The 26,144-nt window shown below is 37.5% G+C and overlaps 1 protein-coding gene across 1 annotated transcript; it reads left to right on the forward strand.

Annotated features, from left to right (window-relative positions):
- Positions 1-21,891: 21,891 nt before the first annotated feature.
- On the forward strand, positions 21,892-25,764 carry zbtb43 (zinc finger and BTB domain containing 43). Its single transcript, XM_057361115.1, has 2 exons — positions 21,892-21,978; positions 22,703-25,764. The coding sequence occupies exon 2, from the start codon at positions 22,725-22,727 to the stop codon at positions 24,063-24,065; it is 1,341 nt and encodes a 446-aa protein (XP_057217098.1). The 5' UTR covers positions 21,892-21,978; positions 22,703-22,724; the 3' UTR covers positions 24,066-25,764.
- Positions 25,765-26,144: the final 380 nt, after the last annotated feature.

Genomic DNA, 26,144 nt, shown 5'->3' on the forward strand with positions numbered 1-26,144 from the left:
AAGTATTTTCTAGGGATGCACCGATAGGATTTTTTTGGCCGATTTTACAAACAACTTCCGATACTGGTCAATTGCATACAGTACTATACAATACTAGCTAGTCTTTCTGCGTGAAATTAATTTTACTGAACATGAATTGGATCCATTTAACATTTTAAGAGAGGCACAAGTTAAGATAAAAATACAACAAGACAACATGACAATCTTCAAAGGTGATTTTTGCCATCCAGTATTTCTTTTACTAACAACATTAACTCCTATTTCATTTATAAGAACAAAGTCTGTGCTATTTAATAATTTTGCTCAGAGAGAAACGTTGGATTATTCAGACATGCAACTCATTTCTTGAAGTTAATTAATAAACCATCGGCATCAGCCTTTTTCATGCTTTTGCCGATGGTGTTAAATGAATCGAATATCGGCCGATTAATATCGGCGGCCGATACATCGGTGCATCCCTAGTATTTTCATATTTTCGTAAGGGTGGTCTTAACAGATCCCGAATCAGTGTGTTCCTGTTTCTAAACCAGTATCTGTTCATCCAGACTTCAGCAGGCTAACGCATCTCAAGAGACCGGCGTTACAAAGAGACTTTAATAAACAACATTGACCCCTGTGACCCCCTGTGGACCTTTAGCGCCACGGTTGTCCTGTTCACGCTTGAACCTCTGAGAGCAACCTCCTACAGATCTGTGTCATGATGTGTTTCACATCTCAGATCTCCTTGATTTTTTGGGTGGATCATTACTAAAGTAGCCAATTCCATTACTGAAATACTTTGTTTTGCGTAGTTTACCTGTCCTCTAAAATGATAGTTTACGCAAAACTGGAAATTCTGTCATCGTTTACTCACAGAGAAAGTCGTACAGGTTTGAAATGACAAGATGGCGAGGACAGGATTTTCATCAGTAAAATGTGACCTTCTGTATTATTTGTTTATTCAAAAAAATACACGACCGTGTGAAAATCAAATAACAGAATCCGCTAAAACTCTCTTTCATATTTATTCTGAAACACAAAGTTTGAGGCGTAAATAAGACATAATAAGACATAATACATAATAAGACATAATACATAATAAGACATAATAAGACATAAATAAGACGTTCTTTTTTGGTAACTGCCACTGTGACGCACAACTTTCATCTTTGCGTTTAATTATTGTAAATTATATAAGGCAATATTTACCTTTCAGTCCAGCAATATCTGTCAGTTTTGTATCTTGGTCTGACAGGAATAACCCAATTTGTCACGCTTGGTTTAAGGCAAACAAGCATGTCATTGACTTACCCACCATCATTTACAGACGGCCTCGTTTTCCCTCCTTTAAACAAAGAGTGTACACATTCAACATGCGTTCAGCTGGAAATGACAGTACAAGACAGATGTCAATGTATTTTCTGCCTCACAGAACACAGCAACAGGTCACATACAGGCCGGATCTGAGAATGTCGCATTCCTTATTTTGTCCTATACAATGTTATTATTGTATATTCTTCTGTTATATAGTCCTCAGTTTATCAAATATTAGTAACACAATTGTTCATATACAGGAGTAGTTCACCTTCAAAATGAAAATTCTGTCATCATTCACTCACCCTCTTCTCATTTCAAACATGCATGACTTTCTTTCTTCCGCAGAACACCAAAGAAGATATTTTGAAGAATGTTGTTAACAACCTCCATTCCCTTGCATTGGTTACAATAGAAGTGAATGGGGGGGCTGTGCTGTTCTGTTACCAACATTTTTCAAAATATCTTCTTTTGTGTTCTGCAGGATAGAGAAAGTCATAACCGTAAAATTTACACTGTAAATGTTGACAGGTGAACTGTCCTTTAAAATTAAATAAAACACCACATTTTTATCACAGTTAAGTAATAATTTTACTATTTGGGCTAAAGCATTTGTCATTTTTGCCGTGTCCTTGGCTCTGATTTACTTGTAAGAGGAAAACAAACCTTTTCTTGTTTGTTGTTTTTCTATGGTCTTTAATGTCTTTTTCCATCCTGTTAGTGTTTCAGGAAGTGACATCATTTTATAAATCTCATTTATGTGCAGGAGAAATAAGTGAGATATCAAAGTGATCTCATCTGTGATTTTTCTTTCTTATGGAAATCTGTATGGTAGTATTTTCTTTTAATACGGTTTATACATCAGAGCAAAACCAAAGACCTCCAGTTCTGCAGAACAGCTCAAGGTGAGACTTACTTTATATTTCATCTTTATGAAGTGGTAAGGAAGTTCCAAAACATACAAATATTCACTAAACATTTAACTTATTTAATTATATTTGAGCAAATGTGATATAATTGAACACTTTAAGACCGATTCCTCTACATTCAGCCGGTGTCTGCAGCACTTGTAGTTTTTTTTTTTTTTTTCCATGTTAAAGCAACGCCGCTCATGTTCTGTGGGAGGTATTTTGTCTATAGAACACTGAAGAATGTATAACCTCTTATCACTGCGGTTATCTGACATCACAGGTGCGAAGATGCGCGGCCGTGCGTCATGAAGTCGCTGTGGCATGAAACCCCCGAGGGAAACTCTGCTGACATCACTCTGAAACGGCCAGCTATGATTGGCCAAGCCACAGTTGTCAGTTTTAGAAAATGACTTGAAACTCACCCAATGAAGCCTCTCAGCTGTCTAGATGTCTTTCTCACTTCTGGAGGAATTACTGCCATACTTTTCCTCACCTCGAGCTTCATACCCTCCCGCTGAACTGTGGGAGATGTCTAGGCGAGAAAATAAATGACAGCTTAAGGACGGTTAGCACACAACACATTGAACTTTTTGACCTCTGAGCTTTGAAACTGATGCTTGCCGCCCCATTGCCTGCATGGTCATGTGTAGATTTTTACTGCTCAGTGTAAATAATATGAATACTTAATACTTGATTTATATTTATATGTATTTATTATAATAATAATTATGATTATTATTTTAAATGTTATTATTATTATATTTGATAAATTATCTGAATTAATATAAAGTTAATATAAGTAAATGTTATATCAGAATTTGTTTTCCACTGCACTGAAAAATCTCTATTTTCTGCTTAGGGAGAAAAATTGTACTGACACATTTTTGTCTGTAGACTTCAATGGTTTTAATGGTTTATTTCTTTATTTACTTTTGCTTTTTGGTTGTTTTAATTTATAAGGTCTGATCCTTACAATATAAATAATAAACCCACATGAATTGCATTTGAAATGATCTTCATTGAAAACTGATATCATGAGATGTGCAATTGTTGTGAACAATGCTGTTCATCTGTCATAACCTCTGTGAGATTATGAGAAAAGCTTGATGTCCTGCGGTTAGTAAACTGTAGTAGAAGAAGCTTTGATATGCCTGAGGGCGAGTCACATGCAACCCCAGTGACCCTAAATACCCTTTCATCAGGTTAAACCCACGACACCCACAGCTTTACTCAAACACACTCATGCAAGCCCATCTCTCCAGAGACGACCCGTATTACACAAAGACAAACAGATTTTATTAGTGATATTCAGATTTCCATGACATATCCTAAATCTGTGGTTTTTGTTGATTTCATTTGCTCATGAGAGGAAATGAATTGACTTCATTATATACTGTTATTCATCATGTGAATGCAAAAAGAACATCAAACCTTTTCCATAGATGTGTAAATGAAATTGTTTGTCAATTACTCCCAAATTAAAGCAAAAATACAAAATAAGAAGTCTATTTTTTGCTTAAACTGCTAAATTACTGTTATTTTGATTATAAAATTATGGCTGATTTTGCATATAGAATTTAGTGCAGTACATTTAGTATTTGCTCATGAAAGTAATAAAACAATGCAAAGATTGGGAAAAAATAGCCTTTATTTTCCAAACACTCAAAAGTAGTCATTCATTTTTTTTATCTATTTGTGAAGTTGACGAATAAATCATACATGTGGCCTGTGGTGTGACATAGCAAAATTTAGAAACCAACTGTTAATATTACATTGTTTTATATTATTAATATTTATCATATAAAATTGCATAAGAGAGATTTGCCTTCATTGTTTTTTCCCAAATTTTAGCTGTCACACCATAGGACAAATATGCATTTTAGTCTGTCTAACCATTTATTATTTATATTATTTATTACTTTTAAATTTAGGTTTTGGGGTAAAGCTGTAAATGGCGTTTACGTGTTTTTATAGATTTTGTGGGATTGACACATGCAGAAAACTTTGTTTGCTATTATTTATTTTAATTGCTAGTATTTATATTAATTGAATATAACCATATTCATATCTTTATTTTGGAATGCAATTTTAAGAGGAATAATATTTTCACAGTGTTTTCAACGCTTTTCCTAATGAAATGGTGTTCACATTTTAATTAAGATCGGAATGAGTAAAAGTACCAAAGTGTGTAAAGTTAAACCTCACAGTCTGAGAAACACTGACAGAGACACGAGAGTTTTTGTATGAGGGGGATTAATTATTGGTTATTTGGAGAGACGAGAGAGACGAGAGAGACCTGCTTTCACACTGACTGCTGAATATTGTGAAGTACCATCCTTCCTTTGCTTTCGTCTGAGAACTTAAAGGGTTATTTTTAGCTGACCGTACAACGCAGAAAAATGTGGCTTTGTCAGGCCCAATTTTCTTTCTAAATTTTTCAATTTTGTGTACAACAGCAAAATGAAGAACTAGATGTGTAAGCAGATCTCAAGATGTGCATGTTTTGTCTTATTTTGATAAGTTTCTAACTAGCTGAAGCTGTCAAATGCCATTGAAGTGTGTTTTGATGTTCACTTTTTGGTTTGGTTGAAGTTTACGGTACACGCCTTTGGAATGCAGAGAGGATTTAGTGCGTTTGAAGCCTGACTTGGATGTGGAGACCCGAGGCGCCTCACGCCTTGCCGGTGACCCCTGTGGGTTAACTCGGCCCTCCAGCAAGTCATGCCCTAATGTCGCTCCTAGCGACAGCCACCTTTCCCATGGAGATGACCCAAGAAATGTCCAAAGCTGCTAGGTTCTCTCTCTCTCTCTTTTTGATATCTTTCTCTCTGATGCACAGCATTTGAATCATGATAATATGTTTAATTTTTTGCTTTAAGCAGATATTTTGCTCCAGGGTTACATTCACTTGACTGGTTTAAAAATGATGGCGTGTTGTCGTTCTGGTTGTGACTGTGTTATTTATGAGTGCTTAACAGCCCTAAAGTAAATCTCATTGTGTTGAGGCAGTTTGTCATTTGAAGAGGTTGATGTATTTCACTATAAATTACCCCACCGAGTTCAATTTCACCCACTTTTGTACTTGTTTATGTTGTTTGTTTGACATAAAGATAAATGTGACTTTTTAATTCTAATTTTATTAAATCAATAATCCAGCTACTTTTGGCATAAATGTGGTCTCATTAAGCGTTTTCATTAAATTGGTGTGATGTTAATACGTTTTACAAAACCTTGTGAGTTGCAGTGCTGTCTGATCCCTACATTCGCGTCTACTTTATAGGCGGCATCCTCACTGTAATAAAACCTTAAAAGTGACTCATTTAGTGCTCCCTATGAGGCAGTAGCTCTGGGGAAGCTCTCAAGATTTTACTTTTAAAGAATCCCCAGACATTTATTCCCTTATAAAACTAAGTACACTTCAGGCTCATTTTGCATACTTAAGTAAAGTTCAGGTACATTTTAAGTAACTATAGTATTGATATACTAATATCAATTTACAATAAAACAGTATACTTGTAAGTGTACTATTTCAACAGTACCTGGGACCAAATTGGCCCACTCTTTAGTTTTTGTATACTTTTAAGTATACTTTACGTGTAACCAGTGTTGGGTGTAACTAGTTACTAAGTAATTAATTACTGTAATTTAATTACTTTCCCCTTGAAAAAGTAAAGTAAGGGATTACTCTTATTTTTTCTGTAATTTAATTACAGTTACTTCTGATGTAATTAAACTAAATACTTTGTGTAATATGTGTGTGCAATAGTGGAATTGACATCAAAATTCAAAGTCTAACTTTAAAATCCTTGTATTTGTCATACTTTGGTCAGTTAATAAGAGTACTTTATGTAGTTTAATATTATTTATTTGAATGAATTAAATAAGCCCTTTCATGTCTATCCTTAAATCACTTAACTAATTACGGTTGATGTAGGATATAGAAAGTAATTAGTAATAAGTAACTAAATACTTTTTGGAGAGAGTAATTTGTACAGTAATCTAATTACACTATTGAATATGCAATTAGTAACCTGTAATTCATTACTTTTTCAGAGTAACTTACCCAACACTGCGTGTAACAGTAGTACTGCATTTATCATTTTTATTGCAACTATACTACGAGTGAACTTATAGGTATACTTATAACTTTACTTGTAGTCAATACTGTAGCACATTTTTAGTTCATGAAAGTACACTACTCTCAGTAAACATCTTTTGTACTGCAAGTAGCCTACTTGTACTGTACCGTTTCTTTAATACAAGTGTTGAGAATTAACTTGAAGTATACCTTTAACTGTTCTTGATGAGCTTCCATGCTTGTTTTATTTACTTGTATTAAGCTATTCCACCCCAAAGCTGACATACATGAAGTATAATTATGAAAAGTACATTAAAAGCGAATAGTTTTCAGATTTAAAGAAGCATACTAATAGCACACTTGAACAAATGGCTTTTTTTTATATCCATTCATATGTTCTCTATCAGTTTCATCCACGTGTGAAGTGATTGTGTTTCAGCTCAATATAACACTGATCCGAGTAAGCGTGCTCTAGTTTACATAGCTTCAGCGCAGATCTGTAAACTGTGCCGTGTGAGATCTATCCTTTTATTTGTTCTCTTGTTATGAAACTCCGGTTGGAAGAGTTGACCCTGCGTCCATAAAACTATAAGCGCAGATTACGCACCGAGCTGCTTGTTGGCTTTTCCCTGCCAGATGTTTGCTTTAGCACAATATGGAGCTTTCATAACTTTAACAACCTGAGTTTTAATTTCACGTATCTGTCAGATCTACAGAACACACAAAGAACAAGAGCGTGATAGTTTACAGAGTGTCGTTACCCTTAATATAGCACGCGGAACACACTGAGTGTTTTGCTACGTGATTTTTTTACATTACAGATTTCATTCAATGCATAGACAAAATATTATGATGTAGTCAGGTCGTTTAATTGATCATTTTCACGTTTTACACATTATCCTATGGTTAAAGTAAAGCTTAACATACAAGACGTTGACAATCATTGACAATTGTTTAAAGATGCAGAGTGTCACGCAAAAAGGTACTAAACCAAAAAAATTCATTAGAATTTCACTTTATTTTTTGCAATGTTACATATTATTTTTAATGTGAAATGCAACGCTGTCATTTAAGAAAAATCCGTTTTTTATTCAATGTAAAGTTTTGGCTTAGTAAGAAACATCGTCCTCATCCTTGTCAGATGTTGGGAGCACTTTTTCCTCTTTCACAGAGCAGACAGCCAATCACAAACTCCGTCCATGTTGACATCATAAAGGCATTTTAGGATGAAGGGCCGCCAGGAGTTCACACCGAGCCCCTTTCACGGCTGTGAAGGTCATGCAACATTTTCTCTTGCCTTATAGCACTTTTTAGATTTCATGTGAAACTTGAAGGCTGATTTGCCTTTGAGGCTTTGAGAGGGAATGGATGGAGGTTAAGGTCACGTCTAAGGTCACACATTTTATCAGTCTGACTAAAGAACTAGTTAGTGGTGCGTCTCTAACTATTGAAAAGTTTCACTTTAACTTCAAGGCAAGACTGTGTAGACAAGACACTCTCTCTAATACGCACCAACATCACAGCGAGTCACCCATCTCAGTTTTTTAATCAAAATGTTATTGTTTTTGCTTTGTTTGAAGTTAAATGTGCAGTCATATATTCTATGCGAATGTCTGTGTGTGAGTACAGAGAGGTTGTGCGCAGAAAAAAAGTTTGACGGTATTGTAAATGATGTAAGGCATGTGAGCGCTGAAATTTCTTTGTCGCTTTTCATGTTTCGTGATTGCGTGTGAGGGCATTTCAGCTGCAATTATACAGATTTTGGAAATGTAGCGTATGATTTAGACGTAATGTTTGAGGTTACTTACTATATTATATTTGAGGTTACTATATTTTTTCCAAGGCTTTCGTAAGACACGTCTGGCACGATGCGTCTTTCTCCAAGCCAGAAGAAACAGTCAAACGCACGATCAAGAGCTTTTTCTTAAACTCATCAAACGCTGTCTGGAAATCTCGGACTTTTCTGTTGTTTTTGCTCAGATTTAAAGATGGATTGTTAATTCCAATTGTAAGCCCTTATAAATGACATGGATCTGCAGAATTTTTCACAAAAATCAAATTCACTGGAAAACTTGTTTGTTTATGGGTTTACTACTTGACTCGTTATTTTTCACTTGTAAGTAAAAGACGAACCTTGAAATATTCTTTAATATGTTAAAGGGACAGTACACCCAAAAATGACAAAACGAATCTTTCATCGTTTACTCGCCCTCACATGCTTCCAAACTGACAACACAAAAGAAGATATTTTGAAGTACCTTTTGAAGCCCCTTTTTTATTAAGAGTGTTGCATGAACACAGAACCACTGAGACATTTCTCAAAATATCTTTTTTTGTGTGTTCCACTGAGTCATATACAGGTTTTTAACTACCTAGGGGTGTATGAAAACATTTTGAATCCCTATAATGTTAGAGCGTTTGTGGGCCTGATATTGGTGATGCAGTACACTTTGTGTCTCTTTTTTATGCTTTTATGCTTAGAACCGCATCTTTATTTTCTTTTAAACGGTTTAATGTGTCCGCTGGCAGAGGTGTGACCGGTGTGCCGCCCGTCTGGATGTTCATTTACGATGGAGAATATTCTCACACGAGCAGCACAACGTGATCATTTCCTCCAACATGAGAAAATGTCACAATAAACTTTTCTTCTGACACAGTTGCGGTGTCTTTTAAATGTCCCTTAATACAGTAACATCAGGAGTTTTATGTGTTGTTCAGGTCAGATAACTCACTGCATCTCATGCGAATGCGTTCGGCTCCAGCGAAATGAATAAAGTCTCAGCTTGGACCTTCCATTCACTTTTAAGGCACAAAAGGTATATAGTGTCTTAATACAGCACACTGAGACTTCAGATCTTGTGACTTTTTGAGTGTCATTGGCTGAATTTAAAAAAGGACATTTTTGAGACTAGAATGCAGTAATGTAATGCTAGTGTTGCATACTGCATACTGCACAGTGTACACTCAATAGTTCTTTCAGTGCTTGACATTATAAAGGCACTTTAAACAAAGGCGGTAGTTTGCTATATTATTGTTAAAACCTCAGAAGACTATTGTATGACCCAGAAAATAGCACATGACTCATATGGACGACTTGCCATACCTTTCTGGTTCTGGTTTGGAATGATGTTACAGACAGTAAGTGGCGCCCGAATTAAAATTTTTGGTTGGACTCTGAATTAAAAGCATCACACTTTTTGTTAACTGGATTAGTTGGTGACCTTTAAGGTCAATGCATTCCTAGCTTTTTTTCACAGAGTTGTGTTGTTGACATTATATGACTGCATATGTTTTGTTTTTCTTGTTTTCTTAGAAGTTGTATTTTTCAGTTTCCACTTGGGGTGCCAACACAGGTCACTGACACACATTCACAGCCTCTCTCTGCTGCTGCTGCTGAATGTTCAGTGATGTGATGTGAACAGGTGTCAGACATGTTGAATATTATAAAAAGCTGCTCTCAAGTGCCTCTGCAGTCTGACAGATTCATGCTTTAATGCAATTAACGTGTAATGTCTGACACTCTGGGTTGGGTTTCTTGTCCACGCTAAGCCTGTCTGAGTTTTGAAACAATGAACTGATCAACAAGTGGAACTTCATCTGAGGGTAAAACAGAAAACCATGGAAAACATTTTCATTCATTCTTTCTTTCTTCCCTCTTTATTATTTTTTTATTTAAATATCACCATGCTTGGGTGTGATGGGTGGTTGCCAGGGCATTCTTTGGTTGTTGCTATGGTTGTTCTGTTGGTTGTTAGGGCGTTAGGAAGCTGCTAGGGTGTTCTTGGTGGTTGCTAGGCAATTGCTAGGGTGTCCTATTGATTCTACAGTTTTTAGAAAATGGTCAAAAATGTACCCAAGCTGTCGCTGAAGCGGTGCCATTTCAAAAAGCAAACCTTTTCACCTAAAGAGGGCACCAAATGACATCTTGGCTAAATTTTTTGACCTTTTATCTGACATTGTAATGCATAATTCCGCTCTTATTCTGCGTGTTTATCTCATGACAGAAACAATCTTTGTCTGTAAAATTAGCTTGGATCACTGTATCGTCTGCATATGTCAGTTGAGCTAACCAGTTTTACTCAGGAACATCATGGAGGTCATGGAGAAAAGCATCTGTCCCAGGGAAGGCACGGTGCCTCAAATACAAACGCATGGTTCTGATTTCAGGCCGGGATTAAAACTGTCTGCCCGAATGAACCGCACATCACCCTCTCATAACATTTCAACACTTTCACGGCTGTGCCCACAAAATCCGACCGGTCTGTCGTCTGTTTCTGCTGCGACGATTATATTTAGCATCATAACTGAAGCATTTGTGGGACAGACAGTTGATCTTGTTTGCAAGTATTCCCTGTAGGTTTTGCACATTTGTGTAAATCCAATTCAATGCAGTCGTGCAGCTAAACGCCTGCAGTCTCCCACTTCACACACAGCTGCTTATTATTTGCTGTGGAAAAAATGGAGTCTGAATTTAGCAGTCCGAACTTTCCATTAAACAGTCATAGGCCACATTAACTCTCTGATCCCAGTTATGATTATTTTGAAAGACATATCTATTTTTTATGTGTGCTAACAACAGAAAACTTGAGACTATGAGTTTGAGACGAATTTGTCTTTTAAATTTGGTTCTAAATATGATATAAATATGTTTAAAACCAGTTAGAACTAAATAATGACCAACTCTTCTTTTCCCATGTTCCCATGCACAGTAGTGGCCAAAAATGATGTCAGGAGTGAATATTTGCTTCACGTTTTCGATTTAACCATCAAAATATGAAGTGCATTGTACAAAATGGGCAAATTAAACTTGATTAAAGTATTTATTTGACTAACTCTTTTACCTAAAAATGAAAACTGTATCAGGGAATTGTGTTACTATACAAAAAAAAATGCATAGAGAAACAAAAAGCTTGTTGTAAATAACACAAAAATTGACTACAATTGTACTAGTTATGGTCTGTTGTTTTTGACAACGACACAACACAAATATACATTATGAAATGCATCTTAAATAATATGTTTGAATAAAGAGCGAATAATGAAGTTGGACATCACTTTTGGCCACAACTGTGCATCCAAACGTCAGATCTGCTGTGCAGAGAGAGAGAGAGAGAGAGAGAGAGAGAGAGAGAGAGAGAGAGAGAGATGGGCAAGCGAGCAGAGATTGATGAAAGCAGGAGGGTGGGGCCCATCAGAGGCACCGGCAGCTGTGGGCCGAGCCCAGAGGGTCTCCTTGTCCCACCCTCTCCAGAATGAAAAGAGAGGGGCTGGATGAATCTATTCACGGTTAATCAGAGAGACATTCAGTGAGTCTGCTAAATGACTAAATGTAAATGTGAGTAGATCAAGCAGACGCCTGGCAGAGTCGTGTCCTGAATGACGGGTGGCAGTGGGGAACACAGATACATAAAGGCAATTCCAGAGGAAAACTATGCATCTTTGAGGGTGCTTTAACTTTCTCGTGATGCTTCTCATTGTATTCTTTACGAGAAAATTACAACATTTTTCATTTGTAGACGTAAAGATCACACGTTCATGTGGCATAGCTAAGATCATTCAGTTTTGAAAGAATTTGATAAAAAATAACTTGGTGGAATCACTAAAATCTGTATTTGGGCAAATCTGAGCACAGTTGATGTTCATAAGATGACATCTGGATGTTTATTGCCCAAACTGTGAAAACATAACTAGATGTGGTGTGATGGTGCTGTGTATATTTGACTGTGTACGATGTTTCTTAAAAAACGGATTTTTCTTAAATGACAGCGTTGCATTTCACATTAAAAATAATATGTAACATTGCAAAAAATAAAGTGAAATTTTAATGAATTTTTTTGGGTTTAGTACCTTTTTGATTGACACTCTGCATCTTTAAACAATTGTCAATGATTGTCAACGTCTTGTATATTAAGCTTTACTCTAACCATAGGATAATGTGTAAAACGTGAAAATGATCAATAAAACGACCTGACTACATTAGTTAAGTTATTCACTATTCAAATCATATTTTTGCAGTTTAAATATTGGCAAATATTGGCAAGTTGATGAATGTGGATAGCAAAGCTCAGATCAATTGCTATGTATAACACGATATGCAAATCATATCACATAAGCAGGCTATTTCTCCTGAGAAAAAGAGTCCGAAATCTCACAAATGTGTCTGTCATTAGAGTGTCAGAAGAGATGTCAACAATGCGTCAAACTGAACTCAGATCTGTCAAGTTTGCAATCAAAAGTCAATATTATTGAAGATCTCGAACTCAAACATTTCCCATCAAATCTACTCAAATCCTGATTATTTGACCTCTGCGATCTACATTCATTTTATACCTCTATGCTTTTCATGGATTTTAAGTGTCGTTTCTGTTTTTATTTCTCCTGAGCAATTTTAGATGAAGACTAACTTCTCAGCGATAAAATGTTCCTCTGTGCGAAACTATTGAAATATTAAGATCTTTGATTGTGTCTGTCCTGCCCCAGTTCTAATGTTAGCATCACAATTAAATCTACAACATTTTTCACCCGTGTGCTTTAACCACACGCACACACAAAGGTTAGGTAAACAGTGTAAACGCCGGCTGTATCTGTGTATTACGAGTTTAAGTAGAAGCTCAGAGATCCAGCCGCAGCTGCTGTGAGTCATTATACATCAGATGTTCCTCGACGGTTCAGATGTGATGACAGATTATTGTCCTATTCTTCTCATTTCTCGCCTGATTCACAATAACTGTGGAGCAGTGTGAAGTCACTGTGGCCCGAGGCACGACATTAGACCTCAATAACGCACCTGCCATGATGACACACAATCAGTGTGCAAACACAAGAGGCAACATACAAGAAAACAATGCCCACACGCCTGTCTATCTGTCTGTTTTATCTATCCATCCTCCAAACCCGCTCGTCCTCTGCGGGGTAACCGGAGGGCTGGTGCCTATCCCAACATCACTCACAGAACACACACACGGTGGCCAGTCTATTGCTATTATTTTATTTGTGATATATTGTATTTATCATTAACATTTAACTTGTTAAGGTATTTGTGATTAATATGAATTTGAATAGGGATAGTCCACCCAATCAATTACTCACCTATTCGACATTCAAACCTTTACTTTCTTTTTCCCCCAGAACACAAAAGAAGATATTTTGAAGAATGTTGTTATCTGGACTCCATTCACTTGCGTTGGTTTTGTGTCCATACAATAGAAGTGAATGGGGTCCGACTTTCTTCAAAATATCTTCTTTTGTGTTCTGCGGATAAAAAGAAAGTCATAAAGGTTTGAAATGACAAGAGGGCGAGTAAATGATGACAGAATTTTCATTTTTGGGGCGAACTATCACTTTAATATCAAAATTCAGAAAGGCTTCCATGATCGTTGTAAAGAAATGTCCTGGTTAAATAATTATCCGTTTTTAAAGACTCTTCAGTCTAAATAGAATTTTTATTCATATATGCAAATTAATGTTTTCGTATGGCCATGATTGCTAAATAAAACATTTTTTGTCTTGTTTTCCAGTCTAAAGTCTTAAATCAAGATGGATTTACTTGAGGAGCTTTTACGTGCATGATTAACTTAAGTTGAACCTTATTTGATTCAAGATTATTTTTCTTTCTCCATTTGCAGATATTTTTCTTGTTATAAGCATCAAATTTAGGTCGTTTCAGAAAACAAGACTTAATATCTTCATTTAACTTCTCAGACACCAGAATACATTTTTAGATATTGATACTGGGAAAATGAAACAAAAATGCTGATGGTATTGATGATAAAAGAAAAGATAATATAATAAAGACAATAGAAATGTAAGTTTGGAGCAACCAGTAACCTGAGAAATATTAAGGAGCTCGGACTTCAGGATTCAGTTTAGTCACTTCTAGCTGTTCAATAGCGCCATCTACAAAACCATTCAACAATTTTAATGTTTTAACCGGCTGATAGTTGTCTATCTTACCTGCTCTTATTGACATTTCATTTATCATCAGTTTGTCTAGTTCCACGCTTACTGTAAAGAGTCATCCTGGAGGAAACTATCAATCTACAAACACTGACACATATCAACAACACTCGCTTCTTATCAGCACTGTCTAAAGGAAACTGATGAAACATTTCGTCATATTGACTTTGTGTGTTTGATGACAGAAATGTGAGCTGCTTTTAAACACCGAGACAACGTTCAGACAACATTTCAGCTGAGCCTGAGGAATTATTTGGTTATTTTTATAAAAAGGCACAAAGACAAATTTCCCGGAAGACGATTATTTATTTTAGATAAGATGTGAAAAAAGAATCTAACAAATGTATCTGTTTTTCAGAAGAGATCTTACTAAGTCACAAACTGAGCTCAGATTTGTCAAGTCTGCAATCAAAAGTCTCGATATGAACTCAAACTTTTCTCATCAAATTTACACAAATCCCGATTTTTTACCTCTACGAACATTCATTTTACACCTTCATGCTCTTTATGTATTTGAACCATTTCCTCCTTTATTTTTTATGTTATTTAAGTACTTCATTCATTTTAGAGAATATTGTAAGACTGAGTTGATACTGGAATGAAACACAACTGACAACTCCATCAAATCTCCTGAGCTATAAAAGAGAAACCGGTGGAATAACCATTTAAGAAGTAGATTGAACCTTATATCTTTATTAAAGAATATATCTTATATATTATATTTACATTTCTTTTTGTCCTTCTTTTGCAGGACGTCTGATATACGTAAATACTGATCAGTGATGTGATCTCTCCAGGATGAGCGCAGCACTTCAGGGTCAAAACCGTTATAAGAAGGACTTCCTTTCCAGCTGTGTGCTTGATCAGATTCCCATCAGAAATTCCAGACATTCTTTGGTAATGTTCCTTACGTTCTCCGGTGGAGAGGCATGTGGATCGTCTGCAGACCCCCTTGGATTCTCAGGCCTGGCCGTCTCTCTCTCTCCTGCGCACTGTCTTTCTCTCATGCACACTCTAATCCACGGTTGCCAGGGCAGTGTCCAGAAATCCCTGCTTTCCTGTAATGAGTGTCTCTTAGCTGGACTTCAGCGCCCGGATCAGTCTGAACTCTGACGGGGTTCCTGCTTACCGGTTCATTTAGGGGTCAAAGGTGAAGCGTAAAACTCAGTTTAAAGAGTATGAGAAGTTACATTCTCTTGTGATTGATCTAGTGACGATGAAGAGTTTGTGAGAGAGTTAAAACAAAACCTAAACTTTTGTTGTATGAATTATTCAAAAGAATTTAGAATTTTTTCTATTGACAATTTACCCTAAATTTCATTGACGGTGATGCTAAGGAGTTGTGGGTGGTTGTTAGGGTGTTGCTATGGAGCTGCTAAACGGTTTTAAAGTGCATTCCTTAATGGTTTTAACATGTTGCAGTGAGGTTTAGGTGATGCACCAAAGAAACTTTTACACTAGGTTGACACCTAACAGACTAAAAGAAAAAAGATTGACATTAATACGGTTCATAGGCCACATGGTGACGTAACTGAGAAAAAATAGTTCCACCAATGAAAAAGCTTGAAATGATCCAGACCGTCTGCTTCATCGGAGATTTATTAATTTTCGCAGACAGCGCTCGAGTTCAGGAGCAGAATATCAATAGCTGACGAAGAGGTGCAGGGCGGTTCGATCACTCCTGAAGTGAAAAGATCATCAAAAAGCGTATTAACAGCGATTTGTGGAAGAGAAACTCTTGTGAATTCTTATGAAATCGGGCCAACCTTTCCCGGATCCGCACAGAGGCCACGTCGCAATAGCAAACTCATTGTTCATTTAAGGCACTTGTGAGTAAACCCACCAAAGGTCACATCCCAGGGTGGAGCCGAAGAACGAAGACATGAAATGTGCTCTATGTATTGATTGGTTTGTTATTAGTTGGGGAGAGCGGAGAAGAAGAAAAAGAGTCGTGATGAAGGCCTGGGGTCTAAAGAGCATTCTGCAATAAAAGGAGGATTTGGATCGCGAGGAAGAATAACAACTGTTGACAAAGCTCAGTGTGGAAGGTTCAAGTTAGGAGTCACTCAACAAGATGTTTGAGATAAACATTGATGACACTGAAAAGCAGTCGACTCAAATGAGGCTGTTAGGAAGTGTATTAAACCAATTACAAAGCAAAAGTCTCTTTTAATGGAATCAAAAACACTTGAGCAGATTATTTGACATGCAAAAATGTAACTTTAAACCCGAAGTGGACTTGAATGAGAAATAAAAACGTATAAACGATTCAAACGATCGGACCATTCCAGGAAAGGTTGTTTGTCAGAAAACATGATTGTATAAAGCTTGTGGTATTGTGGTATCAACATGCACATGGTTTGCATTTCTCTAAATCCCACCAAGACAGGTCGATGTAAAAATCCAGATGAAGATGCTGCAGGGGACAGAAGAACAGAACATGCCGAGGCTGGATTTAAATCCACACATTATATGCCTCTGGGATTCTTGTAATCTTGGATAAAGCGAACATTCTTTTGTTCGAACAGAAGTAATGCAGACACAAGATAATGATCAAGAAGGGTTAAGTATTAAAGTCAAACATGAGTATTGCTTTCATTAACAGAAGATGTAAATATCCATTTTTCCACGTGCTCACAGAATCATATAAAAAATCGACATTTGTGGCATCAAGGCCCGAGCGACGTCTTAACAACTATATAAAAACGTCTTTGTTTTAGGCTGATGTCTGAGAATTCAGCATTACAACACAGATCTTCTGACCTTCTCGTCCTCAATTACAGCTTCTTAATTCAGTTAAAATCCTAATTCCACCAGAAGTCTGGGTAAATATTATCTTAAACTTCTCCACCTTCCTACAGCGACAGACACGGCCGCGTTCACATGAGATGAAGTGACTGGGGTTCTCTACAGAGAATTCTAGCATCAGCAAATGCATTCACACAAGGAAAAAGTGATGGTATTTCGAAGAATGAATCACTTTTGCAACTTCATATCTGTAGAAGAACAAAAGAATTAAAAAGCAGTAAGTAGATATGTTCTGTGGTGTATCTACATTTTGGCATCATTTTTTCACCAAATATGCACATTTGCCTATTTTGAAGGAATTAAATTAAGGCATCGACTGAACTTAAGTTTTTAAGTTGATACGTTGTACACTGTGCCTTCCTTAAAGGTTGTTTTTATCTCGGAAAGATAAAACGTTCGATTAGAGCGGTCTCTCTGACCTGTGATGTATTTTCTGTTGTTCTGATGGTTTAATGAAAGGTGAGTTCTCTGTCATGCGTCTCCCCTCATAACCTTTACCAGCCGCTGCGCTGGGGGCCGAGACAACAATCCCAGGATTCTGTGTGCTTTTGTCAGGAAATAACAGACACAAACTGGGGGTCCGACGCTGAGCTGTGGAATTTAGATGAAAGAACTTGTCTGGTCCAGCAGGTGGGTGCGCTTACATTTAATAAAAGACGGTTGCTTCTGTTTTCCTGTTGTTTGTGAATTTTCTGATTCTCCATTGACAGATGTGATGCCAGATCAGTTAGCGATGAACCACTGGGTCAATGTTGTCATGAAACATAAAAGATTCATAAAGTATAAAATCACTGAAATGTGATCTCTTTAATATCTTAATTGTTTCTCCTAGAAATGAGATTAAATGGAAAGCAAAGAGTTCAAGTCTCATCTATGTCACATATTTCTCCTAAGAAAAAGTCTCGCAAATGTGTCTGTCATTAGAGTTTGAGAAGAGATGTCAACAATGTGTCAAACTGAGCTCAGATCTGTCACGTCTGCGATCAAAAGTCAATCATGTTAAAGAGCTCAATTTGAGTAATTTTACGAGAGACATCTGATACTGAAGTTGATACTGAAATAAAACACAACGAGCTATTAAAGTTTCCTCATTATTATTATGGCGGTATTGTTCAAATGTTATTTTTAATGTGATTATTAGTTGTGGTTTCTGTAAAGGCCCTTTTAAGGAATAGTTCACCTTCTGTCATTATTTACACGCCCTTTTGTCACTTCAAACCTGTATGACTTTCTTTCTTCTGCAGAACACAAAAGAAGATATTTTGAAAAATGTTGGTAACAGAAAAGCGTAGGTCCCCATTGACTTGCATTGGTTTTGTGTCCATATAGAAGCCAACATTTTCTGTTACCGACATTTTTCAAAATAGCTTCTTTTGTGTTTCGCAGAAGAAAGAAAATCACACAGGGCGAGTAAACGATGACAGCTTTTTCATGTACAGTACAGTAGATCCTTACAGATGGTCTTATCTCTGATTCTCTCTATCCAGGGTCCCCAGGTCCAAATGTCTTGGCTAGATCTGCACCAGGAGTACATTGAATTCCTCTAACTATCACTGAAGAATCTCTAGAAGAAAGTGAGAAGAAAAGACTTGCCCTCAGGTCATTCTCTTCTTACTCCAGCGTTCGAAGTGAACCCTATGAAGCGTTCGGATTCGTTCCAAATTCACTCCTTGCCAAAAGCCCTCGGCCATTCCAAGTTACTTCATTTCTGAGCTCCCCGACCCCAAACCGTTCCCCACCCCGAGCTCACGTGAGACGAGGGGCCCGGGGTTTTATCAAACAGGCTTTTGTTCTCCTAGGCTTGGCCCGGGTCTCGGAGGATGAGAGATACAGTTAATACCCAGGGAAGTGGTCCTAATCGCCCCGCGCTATTACTGCGGCCAATATCAGCTGAGATGACAGACTTATTGATTCCAGAGACCCAGGTGGACACAGGTGACTTCCCCCCTCCATTGCCCTGGTTTGATCTCCGCTCGGCTGGGCAAGAACGACTCCGTCTCACCTGTTCCGTGGCATGCCGGGCCCATCTCGAACCATTAACCCCACAACTGAGCTTAATCCCTCAATTGGACGTGATGAGTCCTCACGTCTGATTGAAATGATACAGTTGGGTTTGTCTGATCTGTCTGTCTGTGTGATAGCGTAAATGTTTGTGGAAAAGGGTTTATAAAAAAATGATACGCTTTTTTATCCATGTCTGTTAGCTCTGAGGTCTTGGTGCAAAAAATTCACACTGATGTCGTTCAAAACCTGTACAGTACAGTATGTGCCACTATGTTCTATGGAACACAAAAGAAGATATTTTGAAAAAGGTCTCAGTAGTTTTGTGTCCGTCCATTGAAGTCGATGTTGTTTGAACATTCTTCAAAATATCTTCTTTCTTGTTCTGCAGAAGAAAGTAGGTCATACAGGTTTGGAATGACATGAGAGTGAGTGAATGAATAAATGTTGGAAGAAATGTATCCCTTTGACTGAGGAACAAACTAAAGTCTATAGTGCCTTTGGCAGTGATCTCTTATTCTAGATTCAGTTCTGGTGTGTGAAACATCTTCAACATCACCTTGCGTGTGCAGTACGGGAGACTCTGCACGCGACGTGTTGGTAAGGTCTCTCTTACGCTATGCTATGTTTTGCACTTTGCCTGCTGTCTGTCAGCATTGCTGAGATTGCCGGTAGGAACTTAATCATACGCCATTGTGCTTTGCTGCGATCTATACCGGAACCCCATTGAGTTTTCTGTCAGTGCTCGGCTTGATAGTGTGTCCATCATAATATTGATTCAGTGGGATATGTAATGGCACATTGATTTCCTGCTGAGGGTGGCGAATGATAGACACAAGTCCTGCGTGACTCCATCAAACCTCTGAACGCTTATTCTTATGGCTGCCGAGGGAAAGGACTTTTATTGTTTTATGGCTGTTGAGCTTCAGAAAAGTTTATGGTTGGTGTAATATTAATCTTGTTACAAAGTTGGACGACACAACTCACACAGCTTCACTCATTTTACTGAGCATATTTTGAGACAGTATAGACTAGACCAGTCTAGACCATAATTCCCATTACTGTAATACAACGATTTTCTTTTTTAATCAGCATAATGCAACATATATGTGTATATTTATGCATGCATTCAAATTTCATGTCCTTTCTTCTGTTCTTGGGGTAAAATGTTTTGTTTCAGTACGTTTGAATATCTTTTCTTCAAAAATATTCAATTGTGAATCAATCTGTTGTACTCAAATCACATCAAATAAATAAATATTCCTTTATTCAATATAGCGGGTAAGTGAACACTATTCACCGAATCTGTGGGATTGATAGCATTATCAGGTGACAGAATCGTTCGATATGAGTTCAGGTAGGCAATTTTGAAGAAGCACATGTATATTTCATGAGATTTGTAGTGAGATGGTCAAAGTCAACATGCACAGAGGCCGGGCAAACACACGCTCCCAGCTGCTCGGATCCATTCTAGTCCAGCATTAACCTTAACCCAAACATTCTGCATTTCGTACAATTGTACAGTAGTATGTTACGTATATATCATCATCATTCCTCTGTCATCATTTACTCATTTCAAACCTTTACGACTTTCTTTCTTCCGCAGAACACAAAAGAAGATATTTTGAATCGAACTAATAAATGAGTAAATTATGACAGAATTCTCCTTTTCGGGTGAACTATCACTTTAAAATGCTTTGGCAGTGTAAATTCCCCCTTTTTACCTTGCCATTAAAGCTATTTGAATCTCGAATCTTGTAAAGGAGAGAGACTGTCGGGCCACCTGGATGACCTCTGCTCCCTCTGATCTCTGCACCTGCAGAGGTGGTCCGTCAGGAATGACTGATCCAACGTTCAGCCCTATGACAAAGAATCCCTTTATTACCCTATCAATGCAGTCTCTTTGATAGGGGAGCGATTTAAAGTCATATACAGTGGTTGGTGGACATATAAATGTAATTTCAATATCCTTTTCAAGGTTGTTCTTAAGAGAGAAAGACATGATCAAACCTGTGTCTATGAGCATCATGGCCTTCTGACAGCGAACAATCTGTTGATTAGACTGCACGTGTTAAGAGTATGGGCTACCAACAACTTGCAAGATCGAATCCCACAATAATCTATAAATCTTCCTGAGATTCTCTTTCTTCATTGGCTTAAGGAGCATTAAATTAGGATGCTCCAACTCCCCCTACAGTAAATGCAGTGCAAGTGACATTTGTTAAAGAATTGTTAGTTTAAATCTGTTTTAAACACCTTTAGTTGTACTTTTCATCTCATCTGTATATGTTTTATACTACATGTAGTGCAGACATAAAATACATATAAAGTCAGAACTAAGTTATGAACGGGCCTCCGTTTAGTTTTTATGTGTATAAGAAAATACAGAATCAGGGAGGATTCGGGACATTTTTGTCAATTTAATTGCTATAAATACATTTCACCTCACTGTATTTTTCAGAGGAACCTGTAGAGTAACTCGCCTACGTATAAAGCATACATCTAAATCTTATACAAGTGGTCGGTTGCTGTAGTTATCCAATTGCGCCTTCTGCTGGAGACTTTCTGTTTGTCATGAGGTTTGTGTTATGGACGCATTCATCAGCTCAATTTTTTTTCAATAGTTTTATGTATAAATATATCTCGTTTAAGTCACTGGTTTTGTTAATTGTTTTGCTTTAGGAATGTTCTGTTCAACAAAGCATGTTTTTTGACAGGGACAAACACATAGATATACACACTGACCGCAACTTCTGTGGAATGTACATAGATTATCTGGCAACCTGCCGTAAATGGGCGTGTTTGTTTACATTCAGCCTGCGCCACGCGATCTGTGCGTGGTGACGCAACCTTGCGCGCTACGCTCAGGCTCCCGGAAGAGATGAGGCTGTTTAGCGTACAGTAAACCTGCCAGAAATGATGCAGAAAAAGGTACAAAGAACGATTGATTATATCGTGAGTTTAGCTGAAACTGACCATTTATCTCTTTAATGAAAAATAACACCTGTGTCATCCGTTAAAATCCTAGAAGTGTTCTTTATTCGCTGATGCTAACTAGCCATATAGCGGTTAGCTTGACCTGTATTACAGTGAATGGTGAATTTTGACAGTAGTACACTGGTTAAAAAATATGTAATGATAGATTTAAAATATGATTCTATATTTTGTATTTTATTCGATTATACATTCATATATAAATCTATCTAAATATATAGATGTAACTTTATAGTTAAAGATACAGTGAAACCGTTCTGCTGTGTTTTTTGCAAAGATGTGTTTCTTTTAGTGCTCATGTAAATCTCATAATAATTTTTTTTGAAAGTAATGTTGGCACAGATGTAACATTAACTATTGTTAAGGTATGAAGAAGACATGCTTTTGAGCTGTTAAAGAAAAAATATATATTAGTTGAGTGCGTCTGACATAATGTGGCCTGTGTTGCTGTTTTTGTTCTTCTGCCCATTATTTGCTGTCACTTGTTGTATTATAATATTTTGGTTGAATAACACAAATGTTTCAACCTTAGTAGTGTTTGTGCGTTTACTTGCCAGGGAAAACACAAACAGAAATGGTCAAATGTACACTTTGAATTCACTGTAAGTCACTTTGAATAACATTTCTGTCAAATGCGTAAATATATACCTTTTTTGTTAAGAACCTTTAGATTGTAGGTCACCATGGAGAAGGGGGCGAACTCTTTCCATGTGGAGTTCCCGGATTTTTCTTGCTCGCTCCTGAAGAAATTAAACCAGCAGCGGCAGAGGGGTCAGCTGTGTGACCTCATCGTGTCCATAGGCGGTCATCAGTTCCGGGCTCATCGCGCGGTGCTGGCCGCCAGCTCGCCGTACTTCTGCGATCAGGTGCTGTTGAAGAACAGCGCCCGCGTGGTGTTGCCGGACGTCATGCATCCGTGTGTCTTTGAGCAGCTCCTCCTGTCCTGCTACACGGGAGCGCTGTCAGTGCCATCTGGAGAGGTTGTGGCCTTCCTCACCGCCGCTAGCTTTCTGCAGATGTGGCATGTGGTAGACAGATGTACAGAGCTACTCGAGGTGGGAAATAAGAAAAAACGCTGTGGACGTTTTGAACACGGGTCATCGCCGAAAGGCGACGGTTATGCCACGGATAACGAGAACGTCGGACAGAGTGTAAGTCAAGGGGACAATGTAGATGAAAACGAGATGTCAGTTTCTGCTTTGGGACTAGGAACTTTGCAAAGCGCCAGCTGCTCGTCTCTGGATAATTTGAGCAGCGAGTCGGATGCCACGGAAAACCAGTGCACAAGACCCGCCGCCTATGTGCCACCGAGCATTATGGGACACCGAAAGAAAGTGCATGTAAAAATGGAGAGGTCGGGTCATGAGGCCTGCGCTGGCTTTTTCGGCAGTGAGCCCACCGTAAGCGATTCAGATCAGAATTGCCACACACCGAACACGGTTGAGGACTGTTTTGATGTGAAACTGGTGAGCCATCTGGAGGAGTGCCTGGACAGAAATTGCTCCTACGAGGAACCCTTGGACTTCTACGGCTCCTCTACAGAGGGCTTTTCGCAGGCTGCGGACGAAATCGCCAACCCAACATCCAAGGATAAACCTCAGCTAGAAAAAGACACAGATGTTGCCAAAGAGGAGGAGGACCCTGCTCACGCTGACAGCGGTCTAAAAGAACAGACGTCTCACTCAGGGTTCACCTCTGTGATGTATAAGCTCTATCCATGTCAGTGCGGCAAGAGTTTTACGCACAAAAGCCAGAGGGACCGTCACATGAGCATGCACCTGGGCTTACGGCCGTTTGGCTGCGCCGTTTGTGGAAAGAGCTTTAAGATGAAGCATCACTTGGTCGGCCACATGAAGATCCACACGGGCATCAAGCCTTATGAATGCAGCATGTGCTCGAAACGCTTCATGTGGAGAGACAGCTTCAACCGTCACACCTCCACCTGTGCGAGGGCCCACCAGACACGACGGGCCAGACTGGAGCCGAGTCCCAGATCTGCTAGCGCTCAGACTGGAACTTGTTAGGAAACATTTGGGAAACAGAAGAGCCACTGTACGGCCACAGAGAATGAGTTTCTTTGCTTTTTATTTAAAACTTTATGATCTGAGGCCTCTGAGGTCTTAGCATTATTATTATAATACCAATGCAGCATTATACAGGATTTATTTATGCCTTCATCTTAACTGCCCTCTGTGTTGGCACTTGCAGCACGTTTGCAAGATTCTGTATTTTGGTTGCTCAGCTGTAGAGAATGTTTTGAATCGGATTTCACAGGGATTGTTTTAGCCATAAAGCTTCTAAGCCATTCTAATCCATTTATGCTCGAAAAGTCAAGAGATTTATTAGGAGGATTTTAGTTAAAGTCAAATATAATCATGCGTAATGCTGTGTGAATAGCATTGCCATTCTTTCTGCAAATAGTTTTAACAAGTTCTTGTATGTGATGCTCCGTTTGTCAACAGATTTTCTTTTGTATTATGCCATTATTGCAAAATATTAAGAATCTGTAAAGAATTGTACAAAAACACATTATAGACAGATTTCACCCTTTAAAGAGATGGACAAGAAATGATTTTTTGCAAAAAGAAAATAGAATTATATATTTTTTTCAATGACAATGTTTTGATGACAATTAATCGTTTTCCCAATTCTCAGTATTGTAGTGTCAGGGTGTTTTATCTTTTATTTAATTTTTTTACAATACCATGCAGTGTAAACATTTTTAACAATGTATTATTTCATTACAATAATGGGACTTGGAGTGCTTAATTGTCCTGAAAGTAGTTATATATTGAAAGCAGTATATATATTGGGGTGAAATTGGACCTGACATGTTTTTGACAAGCTTTGATCTGAAAAGGTTTTTATACAGACATCTGTAAATTTAATAAAACGTCATTTAAAGTGATTTAAGGGCTGTAAACGAATTGTGCAAGTGCAGATAGATGTTTACATGTTTTATTTTATGTAATGTACAGAATGTGCCATGAATGGATGGCTCTGTTAGTTGATTATAGTCTTTATATGTGATAAAATTAACCACAAACCTCTCTTACAACAATACCTCAGATGCTGAGGGATTTTGTTAGTTTTCTGATTTGTTAAAGGACAAGAACATTTTAAACGGCGTTTAAATAATTTTGTAACATAATATTCTCTACGCCTCAAACTAACAAGTGACAATCAGGTAGACAGGTACAGTAGAGTATAAATGAGGTTTTGCATAGTCAGATCTTACCTCAAAGTTAAGTAATCAATGCCATAATTTTTAAAGCTACACTGGGTTATCTTATTTTTGTTCAGTTAACAAGACATTGTAAATTAAAAAAATATATATTATTCAGTCAGGCATTATTTTGTCTCTTCTTTATATATATATCATGTATCATAATTCGGTTAAAATGTTTTACAATTTAAGCAGTGCAAATGTAATTTATTACTGCAACATTTTTGTAACATTTCAAGTCTGGGATGGAAAATCTGCATGTGTATATATTTCTTCACCGGCAGGTGACGCTTTAGGACGTGGCTGGACTCATCACTACCTCAAATGGACTGTCCTAATACATTAATCTGTTGATTATAAAAAGCCTCTCTAACTGGACTACCCGCTCCTCTCTTACAGTAAAATTCGGTGGTTTTCTTCTTATAGAAGAACTTTCTGAGATGTTGTGAAATTTGTAGAAAGATGTGTTTAGCAATAAATGTTTTATTTGTGCTGGAGGTCTTGTTCAGAACAATTGCCAACATTGTCTGCTTAGTAACAGGAGCTTCTTTCGCCGCGAGATGGCAGTCTTTATTTTATATAATTTGTTCAAAACTGAATTTTAGAAACAATTGGAAATATCCCTCCAACAACTGAATCTCATATCCTCCTGCATAACATGATAATGTACTGTATGCAACTAGTCCGCTTTTTTCCTAGTAGTGAAAATGCATGAGGGAATTGGTCAAAATAAAGTTTCAGGTAATGTAAAGGTGTCGTTTTTAAAGAACAATTAATATTATTGTTTATAAGATCGGAGAAAGTCTTCACAAAAATTCTTAATTGCATCATGAAGTTATTATTTTCAGAAAATGTACATTAATGAATACGATACTTG

Source organism: Triplophysa rosa, linkage group LG2 (genome assembly GCF_024868665.1).
Source record: "Triplophysa rosa linkage group LG2, Trosa_1v2, whole genome shotgun sequence".
Classification (NCBI taxonomy): Eukaryota; Metazoa; Chordata; class Actinopteri; order Cypriniformes; family Nemacheilidae; genus Triplophysa; species Triplophysa rosa.

Coding starts and splice junctions, on each gene's coding strand:
- zbtb43 (XM_057361115.1), top strand. CDS start 22,725: ATGGAGAAGGGGGCGAACTCTTTCCATGTGGAGTTCCCGGATTTTTCT.